Below are 12,030 nucleotides of genomic sequence, written 5' to 3' on the forward strand. Positions count from 1 at the left end.
GTGGCTGCAGATGAGGTGGCAGCAGAGGTTTTGTCCCCTCGGGTGCTGGGTGTCAGGGCAGCTCCTGCAGGAGCCCCTGGCTCTGCTGCCATCATCCCTGGCAGAGGCCACGGATGTCCCAGAGCATCAGGGCACTGTAAACAGCTGATGCCATGTCCAGGCCCAGGGCAGCAACCGTCCCTTCTGGCATGGGATGGCCTTTCTGGATCTGGCTGTGGGTTCCAGGTAGGATCTGGGGCTGTGGTGTGGGCTGGGAGGAGAGCAGGGCCCCAGGGAGCAGAACAGGAGCCTGTGCCCCCATGCTTTGCAGTGGGTGAATACCTGTTTGCATTTCCTTTATTCTGATTCCCTCAGCAATGGGATAAAAGCTGTGCTGGGACCAGGAGGGAGCAGTGGCCCCGGCACCAGAGACTTGTTCCCTTCTCTGGACTGGCTGTCTGTGGCCAGCAGAGGATATAAATCTCCCTGAGAAAACCACTTTGTTCACACAATTCCAATCCAACAGGGCATCGTGGCATCACTCATTCCTTGTTTTATTCAGCTGATATCCTTTTACTGGGCCAGTTGAGCCCTGCAGCAGCTCGATGCCTTTACAGGTGCTCAGAGCTGGGGGCTCATGGGCCTGGGCACTGCGAGGGCAGCGATGCCCACCCTGCCAGGGCCCAGCTCGGGCAGGGCTGTGGCTGTGCTGGGCCCTGAGCTGATGCCCTGCAGAAGCTCTGGGGTCCCCGTGGTTCTGCTCACCCTGCCTATGGTGAGGACAGGAGGTGTCTCAGGGACACCTGCCCAGTGGGATTTACAGGAGCCAGGGGCTCTGTGGGTGCCTCTCCTGCTGCTGGATGTGCTGAGCTGGGACAGGGGAGGTTCCTTCAGCAGCGAGCACCGTGCCAGGCTGGAAGGTGGCTCTGGGGCTCTGCTGTCCCCGTGCCCCGCCGTGGGAGCCCATCCCTGCTCCACTGTCCCTCACCAGGGCGAATGCGGGAGCTGTGCCACCACCCGAGTTTCAGGCAGGTTTGTCACTTGTCACTAACGAGCACATCCAGGGGCTGAGTGGCCGCTAATTGCAACTGCTCGCAATGGGGATTTCCTGTGGGTTAGGCACAGTACCTGCACTAACAGGGATTTCGCTTTCAAAAATCCATGGCTACCGAGGGCAGCAGAGGAGGAGCAGCTGCAGTGCCCTGCTCACACTGGGAGCAGCCAGTGGCACCACAGGGGCGAGACCTTCATCACCTCCTTCATCACCTCCTGAGAAGTGCGATGCCCAGCCTGTGGGGATGCCAGGGCTGCTGAGGGCTCCAGGTACCTGGGGGTGTTGGCTCTGGTGTGTTGGGTCTCAGGAGGGCTCAGGGTTCACTCAGGACCCTTTGCAGTGGCACTGGTGGTGGGGATGCTGCTTGTGCAGGGCATCATCAGCTCCCCACAGCTCCCCCTTGTCAGCGTTCCCACCTTCCCACTAATCCTTGTCATCCCAAATCCTATCAGCACTGATTTGATATTTACCTCCAAACCGTGGATGAACGTGTTGAACATCATCATCCGATGATGATTCCCCATTGACAACTGCTTTTTGAGACCTGTCAGTCAGCCAATTCTTAATCCTTCTAATGTGAGCTCTATTGATATTATATACAGCTAATTTTTTAATCAAAACGTCATGTGCTATTAAATCAAATGCCGAACAGAAGCCAAAGCACACTACTGCTCCTCAGTTACTTTTATTAGGTAAACTTTTAAATTCAAGGAATGAAACCAAATTTTTTTACAAGCCCAGTTTGTCATCCAGCCCCGCTGCCGGCTCTGGTTTCAGCCCCCCTTGCTGCCGTTCCAGCTCCTCAGCCTTTCCTGGGATGGACACGACCGGAGGGTGAGTGTGGGGCCCGGGGCTGGGCGTGCCAGGGGAGGGCCGGGTGCTGGGTAACTCCACAGTTAAAATCTTGGTGGGGAAATGGGAATTTTCCTCCTGTGCTGGATGCAGCCTCTGACCTGAAAACGCCGGCCCAGCCTCCCCGGCTGCGGCGGGGGCAGGCGAGCAAATGCGAGACGACAGCGCAAGACGCACCAATCTGGTCACCAGCTGTCCGGCCGGCACCGGCACCGGGCCGGGCACGGCGGCGTTCCGGGGGAGGAGGAGGGCAGGGCAGGGCCGGGCTGGGCAGGAACGTGCGGGCAGGCACACGCTGCCCGTGCCAGGTCCGTGCTGGGCTGGCACCGGCGCTCCTCAGCCCCGGAGCAGCCCGCGGGTCCCACCGCGGTGGCCCTGGGTGGGCCCTGGTGCAGTTTGGGTGCCTGTGCCACCGAGGCTGAGCTCTGGGGACCCTGCCCAGAGCCAGGTGAGCCAGGCTGCTGGCAAGCCCCCTGCCTGGAGAACCACAGCTCCTGCCCTGCTCCATCCAGCACAGGGATGCCCGGCTCTGTCCCCTCCAGCTCAACCAACCCTTTGCAAATCTAAATTAATAAGGTTGCAGAGCTACAGACACAGGAACATGGGCTGTGTCTTGTCTTTGTCGATCAATGCTTTCTATCATCCCATAAAGCTGATTAAAAGGCAGAGCAGTTCATCTCACCAGGTTCCGCATCCCAACATTATAAATTTGATATTCCAGTCAATGATTGTCAGCGCTGGCGGAGGACACGGAAGCTGGTCAGTATTTGTGGTTTATAATTAATATTGGAGCACTGGGTTTATATGTAATATCGGAGCATTGCTGCAGAGGGCACCAAGGAGGAATCTGGGGTGGTTAGGAATTTATTATCCCTAAAATGTCAAAGAGCAAGAGCGATGCAGTTTGTGTGTCCAGCAGTGCCCGTGCCAGAGGCACAGGGAGTGACCAGAGTGGCCTGTCACTGTCACCAGCTCTGCACCGTGTCCCCAGTGCTGCTGGCAGGGCCAGCCGAGGGGGTCAGCTCCATGCCAGCCCTTCCCTGTGTCCGTAGGGAAGCTGCTCTGAGCAGATGTCTGTGCCCAGCTCTGGACACGGGATGTCGGTCCCTCAGGCTAGGCGGTGACCTGGTTGTGCTGCCAGCTGCTTGGGAGCCGTGGGTGGATGGCGCTGCCGCCTGCCTGGAGCCCTGCCGGGGCTGGCCCTGGCCAGCCTTGGGGCACGGGGCAGAAAATGACACCAGAGCACCCCACAGACTCTGCTGGACCAGCACAGGGAATCTGGGGCTTGCTCCAGGAATAAGAGACTCGACCCCAAAGGAATGTCCTGAGCTGTTTCCCTGGGACAAACCCCATAGCCTGACCAGATCCCCAGGGTCAGACAGCCTCATGTCCTGGATTGGTGAAGTGCAAGGGAGGGTTGAGGGGGTCACTGGCCCTCCGGACAGGAGCAGGGACAGGGGTAGGGACAGGGGAGCGGGGAGGGACCGGCCGTGGCAGCGGTCGCGCAGCCTGAGCCGCGCCGGAGGCTGCGATCGGCGGCCTCAAGGTGGCACCGTAAGAGTGGGAACAGCGCGGCAGAACAAAGACACAGCCCAGAGACCCAGAACAGAGCCCAGCACAGAGCCCCCAGCTCAGAGACCCAGCTCAGAGCCCCCAGCCCAGCTCAGAGCCCCCAGCCCAGCCCAGAGCTCCCAGCCCCTGGACAGAACAGGGGAGTCCCGATGCCCTCGGCAGGAATGGCAGCACTGGTGAGGAAGATGGGGTCACGGCAGGGGCAGGATCAGGGGCCTTGGGGCACCCACAGCCCCCGGCCAGCACGGGCAGGAGCCTCAGGAGCCTCAGGAACTCCAGTCTGGGGCTCTGCATGTCCCGGGGCTGTGCCAGTCACAGCTTGCAGGGGACTGAGCTGATGTATGGGTCAAACACCCCGTGTCTGCAGGGATTTTGGGGGCGATTGTCACGTTTCTGTGTTTCTCCAGGCACAGGAGGGCAGATGCCATGTGTGGTGTGGGGCTGGTGCCCACTGCAGACGATGGCATGGATCCCCCCGGGCCTCTGGTGCCAGGTATGATGCTGGCATTCCCAGCTCACTCTCCCTTGTGCAGGGCCGGGGATGCTGATCCTGGAACGCTGCCCAAACCCCCTGGGGTGTGTGGGGTCCTCCTGCCCGGCTCTCCTGCGGGAGGGCCCCTCCTGCTAATTGGAGTGAGCTGAGGAGGAGCCGCTCAGCTCTGCCTGCCTTGACACTGGGACCTAAACTTGCTGTAAAACCAAATGGATACACACACCCACATCCACCAGGCTTTTAGTTCAGCAACAAGTGAATCCATCAAAGCCCAGCACCTAATTTAATAGCAATAATGAAAGGTGTGCGTCACTATTAATTTAAGCACTCCAACATTAGCCTTGCACTTAGAAACCAGCAAGGCAAAGCTATTTACAAATGAATGTACCAGGGCAATAAATTGAAAGGACTGGTCTGACCTGCGGTGGCGGCTTTCTTCATTTATACATAGATATATTTCTATAGATGCATTTATTCCCATCTCTTTAGCGAACTCTCCCTAATTAAGTTGAAGTGGCAGTGGAAGTGTGGCAGTAAGTGTGGAAAGAAGCTGCTGAAAACGTATTTAATTCATTATAAATAATCTTTGATACCGTGAGGTTGCATAAAGGTTTCGGTATCAGAGCAGGACACCGAGGAAGGCCAAGGAGATCATGGGCACGCAGCGGCAGTGCCTGCATCCCGCGGCTCGGGGCTGGCGGCGGAAGGGGGAGCGCGGACGGCGGAGGCTCCGGGGCGGCGGGAGCGGGGAAGGGCCCGCGGGCCGTGCCTGCCCCCGAGGGCAACGCATGCGGGCAGGAAGGTGTGTGTCACCCGCATTAGAGGAGCTTAATGTGCTCAGAGTCGCATTTCTGTACCCTCGCAGAATACATTATCTGCACGCTGCCTTCACAGGCTGTCACCTCGCAGGGAGGCTGCAGAGTTCCTGGAAACCATTATCAGCCTCTAATGATATTATCAAAATTGGAGCACTCGTGGCATGGTGGGGGGCGGGGGTTCATCCCTGCTCTGGGAGGGCCCACGGGAGCAGCAGGACAGGACAGGACTGTGGCTCTGTGGATCCTCCCCTGGGGTCCCGTGGGTGATGTGCCGAGGGGTGCAGAGGCCGTGGGGACCCTGCGAGGGCTGGATTGGGGTTAGGGCACCTTGGGCAGGGGCACCTGCCCGTGCCCCGTAAGCTCCGTGCAGGAGCCAGCCCCAGGGCACAGTGCCCACCACACCCCCTCCAGGGTGCCCTTCCCATGGCACCGCTGACCCCGAGCGCTGCTCTGCCCTCCCTGGCTGCTGGCACCACAGAAAAACAGAGCCGCCCTTTTTTGGAGTGTAATCTCCCGCCTGCGACAAGGAGCCACGCAAACTGATAAATTGCAGATTAAACGAGTGCCACACTCCACTCCAGCCCTGGCTGTTAATTCCCCTGTTGTGCAATTCCCGGCTCTCAGGGCCTGTCAATTCCAGCTAATCGCAGGAGGCACTAAAACACTCTGCCCTGACAGCCCCGGATCGAGGCACCCCTGACTCCCGGCTCAGGTGGATTGCACGCATCACTTATGCACAAATCAGCAATATGCCAGCAGGGAGGAATTATGTCCGATGACAGCCCAGACATGAGGTACATATTGCAGAGCCGGCGAGCCCCAGCCGCCGTGACAGATTGCGGCGCGGGGCTGCGCTGGTGCGGGAGCGGCTCCCGCTGCACCGGCCCCGAGCGCACCCGGAGCCACCGGCCCCGCGCCCGGGCTGCCGCAGGACGGGGCGGCCCCGCAGCCTGAGCCCCTCCCTGGCCCTGTGCCTGTCCCTGTGCCCCTCCCTGTCCCCATTCTTGTCCCCATCCCTGTCCCCATCCCAGTCCCCGTTCTTGTCCCCATCCCCGTCGGTGCCACGGCCCAAAGGGGCAAAGGGAAAGGAGGAGAGAACAGGGCAGGAATTGGCACCATGGGCACAAGGAGGGCCTCCCCGGGCTGAGGGGTGCCAAAACACCCTGCTGTGCCCAGCTGGGGTGGGGACCAGCCCTGCTCAGCCCAGCCCGGCTCTGCTGTAACATTTAACTTGTCGTAGTCTGTGATCCTGAAAAGCTGAAATTAATGACAGCCTTGCAGTTGCTCATTAATAATTGCTTCATTACTGTACGCAGTTGCAGCCTCCTGACAATAATGGGGTTTGCTGGTGTATTTCTAATTATCTGGCATTTCAGCTCCCTAATAGAGTCCCGGTGCTCCCTGACGAGACCTCTCTCTCCAGCAGGAGCTCAGCCCAGCCTGCTCAGCCCACAGCAGCCCGCCTGCTCCTTCATCTGCAGCTCCTGGGAACGGCTGAGCCGCCCTGGTGGGGCCCACGCAGGACCGGGGGCACCGAGACCCTCCAGGCCTGGGCTGAACTCTCCCCATCCCCGTGGCACACCTGGGGCTCGTGCTGAGCTCGGGCTGGGAGCAGTGACACCGTGAGAGGAGCTGGGAGCTCCGGTGCCCTAAGCAGGTACGTGCCTGTGGCTGGCAGTGCTCAGTGTGCCCACACCACAGCTGTCCCCATGGCCACACTACGGCTGTGCCCATGGCTACACCACATCCATCCCCTTGGCCACACCACAGCTGTGCCCATGGCCACACCATGGCCATCCCCTTGGCCACACCATGGCCATCCCCATGGCCACACCACATCCATCCCCATGGCCACACCACATCCATCCCCATGGCCACACCATGGCCATCCCCATGGCCACACCACATCCATCCCCTTGGCCACACCATGGCCATCCCCATGGCCACACCACATCCATCCCCATGGCCACACCACATCCATCCCCTTGGCCACACCACATCCATCCCCTTGGCCACACCATGGCCATCCCCATGGCCACACCACATCCATCCCCATGGCCACACCACATCCATCCCCTTGGCCACACCATGGCCATCCCCATGGCCACACCACATCCATCCCCATGGCCACACCATGGCCATCCCCATGGCCACACCATGGCCATCCCCATGGCCCTGGCAGCCCCAGCAGCCCTGGCCCTGCCCCTGGACTGTGTTCCAGCCTGGGTGAGCAGGGCAGGAGGAGGTGCCAGAGCCTCGGTGGGTGCTGGGGCTGGGCCAGGCTGTGGCTGTGGCTGTGGCTGTGGCTGTAGAGTGGAATTCCAGCTCCTGGCAGAAATCCGCCCCGCAGTGGTGGCAGTGGCAGTGGCAGGGGAATCGTGGCCGTGTCCCCACGCTCCCAGCCTGGAAATGACCACTTGTGCCCCATTCCAGCCCTGCCACCAGCTCCCAGCCCATTACAGCACACGCGGGCCCCGCGCTCCCACCTGGGGAGGGGGCTCATTTGTAGTTAAAAATCTATTGTGACTTGTCAGAAAAATGAATAAATGAGCACATTATTTTTTCATTTTGGAGCTCAGCATCTGTTTGTCTAATCAAGAAAGAGAACTGGGAAAGTCAACCAGGGCTGACGCACACATTTTATTTAACTTTTCCTCTGTCAAAGGAGTTTAAATGTGTAATGAACAGGCCATGGTGATTTGAAATATAATCCCATTACTCTGATGAGATTACCCAGGCTGTGAGAGTTCACAAATCATGCTTAGGGTTTTTAGAGTGAACAACACCCTGTTGAGATTTTTTTCTCTTTTTGCATTTAAGCAGAGGTGTGTGGGGAGAATAAAACATGACAGTGCTTAACCCTTCATGCAGTGGAGCAGAAGCATGGGGCTGTGCCCAGGGCCAGCCCTCCTTGTGCCCAGTTCTTGGTGACCCTGAGCTCTCCATGGTCACGGCAGCGATGCAGGGAGCACACCTGGCCAGGGCACGCTGCTGCTGGCCCAGCTGGCCCTGTGCCACCGTGCCCACACGTTCCTGTCCTCGTGGCTGTCCTTGTCCCAGTGCTGCACGGGGTGGCTGTGCTGGCTGTGATTTAAGAGGCATTAATTTCAGCAGCAGCAGCAGCACCCAGCCCCACCCGCCACCACAGCAGCGCATTTCCATGGATTCATGGGCCCATTACAAACATGTCTCCATAAATAACTCCCCCCATTAATCTCAGGGCTGCACCCACGGCTGTGCCATGGGTTTTGCTTGCTTGTCCTGGTGCCAGGTCCTCAGCCCCCCCTGAGGGGCAGCTGCAAAACCCAGGGATGCACCAGACTCCTGCCAACCCAAAACCAAAGGTAATTCTGTCTGGAATTGGTGCTCTGGGAGCTCCTGGCAAACCCCTGCAGAGCCCAGGGAGAGCACCCAGTGCTCTGGCCTTGGGTGCCAGCATGTGCCAGGGTGCCCTGGCTGTCCCCTGCTCAAAGGTCTCTCTCTGGTGTTCCCCTGTGCTCTGACAAAGCCAAGGAGGTGGAGGGGAATTGTCCCTGTGGACAGGAGTCCTCTGACAGCAGGAGTCAGAGGGAGTTGAGGGAATCTCTGCTGCCTCCAGCAGCTGCCTGCGTGCGCAGGCCGGGCCGCGCTCTGCTCTGCCCGGTAGCAGGATGGGGGAACAGCTTGCCTTGCTGACCCAGTTGATGCCCATCTGACTCAATTACATCTACAGCTACCGGGGAAAGACCAGCCCTCGATGGCTCCGTGCTCAGCTGTGCACACTCTGCAGCCACGAGCGCTGATTTAACTCCTTCAGGGGCGCTGGGCAGCAGAAATGCCTCTGCTGGGGCAGGGATGCTCAGCTCCTGGAATGCTGGACCTTTCCAGGGTTTAAGGAAGGTTTCCTGTGGGCCATGTATCAAACTGAATCTGATCTTTGGAAGCAAATTTGCTTTTTAATTGTCGGTGGCTCTTTTGGAGCAAATAAACTCTGGGCTCCAAAGCTCCCTGCTCCTCACCCAGCCTTGGAGCAGCCTCTGTCTGTCCATCTCTGCCTGGGTCCCAGGACACCCACACCAGGAGCAGGAAGGTGACTGACAGGAGGCTGTGAACACAGCTGGTCTGGGCAAGGGACTCTGCCACAAATCTGAGTTTTTTAGGCTCTCCTGAGAGCAAACCTGCACATGCTGAATCCCTGCTGATAATAAATACCCATGAGGGGGTGGCGACAGCACTATGGCCATGGAAACAGGAGATTGCTGCAGATTATGGTACCAAATAGGCAATTTTTCAGTTCAGTTAAAAAGAATTGAAACTGGGTGGTCAAAGAACATTCACAGAGCAACTTTAATGTTAAATATTTCACAGAGTTGGTTAAAAGAGTCATTTACATCGAAGGGGCTTTTCCCATTGTATCTGTGCTGCATTTGCACATAGAAAATATTAAAAAAATTAATAGAATACTATAAAATAGTGTTTCTCTTGTTTTGCAGATATCATGGAAGACTGTACAGGGAGGCCTGGCCTCGGTGGTGCAGGGCCAAGCTTCTGAAACCCAGAACATAAACACAACAGGTGAGACCCAGGCCCTCCCTCTGCCCAGGGCTGCCCCACACGCTGTGTTAAGGCTCAGGAAGTTTTCTCTGTACAAAAGCAAGGTGGGAGGCAGGCAGAGGGTGGGCAGTGCCCCAGGGAGCTGCCCCCAGCCCCATGGGGAACCAGGGCAGTTCTGTGATAGTGTGTGCAGAGCTCCAGTGACCTGGAGAGATGCAAGAAAGACACCTCTGGTGAATTCAACCAAAAATGTGGCTCTGGGTGCCAGCATCCATTCCCGTGTTCCCTGATGTGTTAAGGATGAACAAGGCAAAGATAGTTACAAATCCCAGTACAAAGTAGGTCTTAATTTTTATTGTTAAAGAATAATATTGAGAGAAGGTGAAGGCATTTCCCAGTCCCCAGGGACAAGGTGCCCCAGTGGATGTGCCAGCTCCAGGGGGGCAGCAGCTGAGGGTCCCGGGCAGGAGGATTCTCCTCTCCACCTCCAAGGCGTGGATTTCCAACCACCCTGCTGCCTTCAGCAAGGAACTTCCGATAAAGCATTTGCAAAGCTGAAAAGCACAGTTAAATAAAAATATTTTTGAACAAAACAAACACAACAGACTGGACTGTCTCAGGGCTCCCTCGCTAAGCGCTCCCCTGCCACGGCTGCTGTTCCTGGCTCACGGATGCCTCCTGCACTTCAGCAACAGAAGTGAAACCATCTGGGACTGCAGCCTCCCCCCAAAAGAACTGTGCATCATATGGACCTTGAAAAAGATTACATCTGTTTATTAATAGTAAAAATGGATACATTTGTCCTACATTTTGTTTTTAGAAATTTGATCATGTCACAAGCAATACCTGCGTGTACGTGGGTGGATTACAGATGTATATAATTTATTTTAACCAGGCTGTGAAATAATATGTAATCACATCTCTTCTTGTGATTGTACATAATACAGTAATTAAATGATGCCAGTCTACGTCATTCTCTTATTTCTAATCAAAGGAACCTGAAGCGTAACAGTCTTCTTTCCGGCTGATATGGCTCTTTATTTCTGTCACAGGGGAGACTTCCCACCGCCGAGGAGGGACAATCTTCCAGCCGTGAGAGACGGGATGGTTCAGATTCCCGGCCGCCGCCCGCCCCGAGCAGGGGCAGCGCTCCCGGCCGCCGCCCGGGCGGAGCGGCTCCAGCGCCGCACGCAGGCTCTGCTCCAGGCTCACTGCTGCCCCGACTTCTTCTCCTTCTGGAAGCTAAAGCTTGTTCTCCTGCTCAGTTTTCTTTGTTTCTGAGCAAAATAATCTGCTCTGGCTGTGCTTGCTCGCGACTCTAGAATATAGTTAACCTGCAAGACACGAGGTGGTGTTAATGTCACCCGAGGCCGGGGGACAGCCCGGGTGGGCAGGGACCCCCAGCCCAGCCCCTGAGCAGGGCTCTGGTCCAGCTGGTCCCATCCACTGGCAGGATGATGGCAGAGGGAGCCCAGAGTGCCAGGAGAGCCCTGGGTGTCCTCCTGTGTCCCTGCTCCCGTCCCGGGTCACCCAAACCTCTGGGGAAGGCAGGGAGCTGTGCCGACCCTCCAGTGCTGGGACAATCAGCAACGAGCATCAATAAAGGACCTTATCAGCCTCAGTAAAAAGAATTCTTCCATTATGATGTTTGCATACTCAGCTAATCTCAGAGTTTCCCTGTGTTTTGGCACATTTTACTTGATGAAAGCATTTTAAAATTATATTTAACAAGCCTGCTACTCCCTAAATTTATTATCTCCAATGCTTTGTGATAATCTCAAAGATAATTTTAATGGAAGGTTAATGCAAGAATCAAAAAGATAAAAATGCCCTTTGGTCTGTCATTAGCTGGTTAATATGCTGTGGCTTAAAACTTGCACAATTTTATGCACTGTAGAGTGTTTCACTTTCATTGCATATTACAGCTTAAGGCATAAAAATATAGGGAATTTTCATGGTCAATAAAGTCTCAGTCCTTCTCACTTGATCATCTAAAAAGCCTAATTTGAAAAGTCTGATTTTTCTGCGCTCCCTAATGCTGATGGAATTGAAAACAAACCAATGACTTGTGCATGAAACCAGAGAATGTTCTTTATAAACAAACTGCAACTTGGGAAAAAAGTACTGCTCAATATTATTTCTCTCTTGAATATTCATGTTATTGACAGTAAGCCATTTTTTTAGCCTTTGTTTATGACCAGACTCGGGTGGGTGGAACTGTTCAAAACCCAAGGAGATGTGGCATGGGTGGCATGGGGGTATTTGGGCAAAGGTTGGACTTGATGACCTTGGAGGTCTTCTCCAGCCTTAATGATTCTATGATTCCACGATTCTAAGTGTTAGGGATTGCAATAGCTGATCTAAGATAAAGTGGGAACAGAAGAATTGGCCTAACAGCCCACAGAGCAGAAACCCCTCAAACACACTGACCTCCTGTGTAATGAATAAAAGTTATTTTATCGCACGTCAGTTGTTTAACAATCCTCTAAACTCCACACAGCCAATAAAAGCAAACATAACAGATGGTTTGCCAAAATTACTGCTTTTGAATTTTGACTTGCTACAAAAGATGAACTTGTGGAAAATTCCATTTAATTTTTCAAGAGTGTAACAAAAATTTGTTTCCCAAAGCAAGGGAGTTTGTGTCTGTACAGGGCCCCAAGGAAAGCAAAGAGTCCTGAGAGAGGATGAGGGGAGAGAAGCCCCTGTGTGCTGTGTGGGGACACCTG

At 55.7% G+C, this 12,030-nt stretch overlaps 1 protein-coding gene and 1 long non-coding RNA gene across 8 annotated transcripts in view; one reads left to right on the forward strand and one right to left on the reverse strand.

Moving 5' to 3' along the window:
• Positions 1–1,177: 1,177 nt before the first annotated feature.
• LOC139603237 (uncharacterized) lies at positions 1,178–9,916 on the forward strand. Of its 4 annotated transcripts, XR_011683627.1 has the most exons (6): positions 1,178–1,302; positions 1,787–1,867; positions 2,607–2,644; positions 3,865–3,950; positions 6,195–6,425; positions 9,241–9,916. It is a non-coding gene; the product is annotated as an uncharacterized lncRNA (long non-coding RNA). The 4 variants fall into 4 exon arrangements; XR_011683624.1 differs by lacking the exon at positions 1,178–1,302 and having other exon boundaries at positions 1,362–1,867; XR_011683625.1 differs by lacking the exons at positions 1,178–1,302; positions 2,607–2,644 and having other exon boundaries at positions 1,362–1,867.
• Positions 9,917–10,050: 134 nt separating this feature from the next.
• Positions 10,051–12,030, reverse strand: part of MAPKAP1 (MAPK associated protein 1) — a 79,632-nt gene continuing 77,652 nt past the window's right edge. For all 4 annotated transcript variants that reach the window (XM_071453859.1, XM_071453857.1, XM_071453860.1 and 1 more), the window contains one exon: positions 10,051–10,635. In XM_071453859.1, the coding sequence (XP_071309960.1) occupies positions 10,510–10,635 (126 nt within the window). In that variant the 3' untranslated portion in view covers positions 10,051–10,509. The remainder of the gene's footprint in view (positions 10,636–12,030) is intronic.

This window comes from Agelaius tricolor, unplaced genomic scaffold (assembly GCF_023055355.1).
Source record: "Agelaius tricolor isolate 1412-34295 unplaced genomic scaffold, bAgeTri1.0.p SCAF_38, whole genome shotgun sequence".
Taxonomy (NCBI): domain Eukaryota; kingdom Metazoa; phylum Chordata; class Aves; order Passeriformes; family Icteridae; genus Agelaius; species Agelaius tricolor.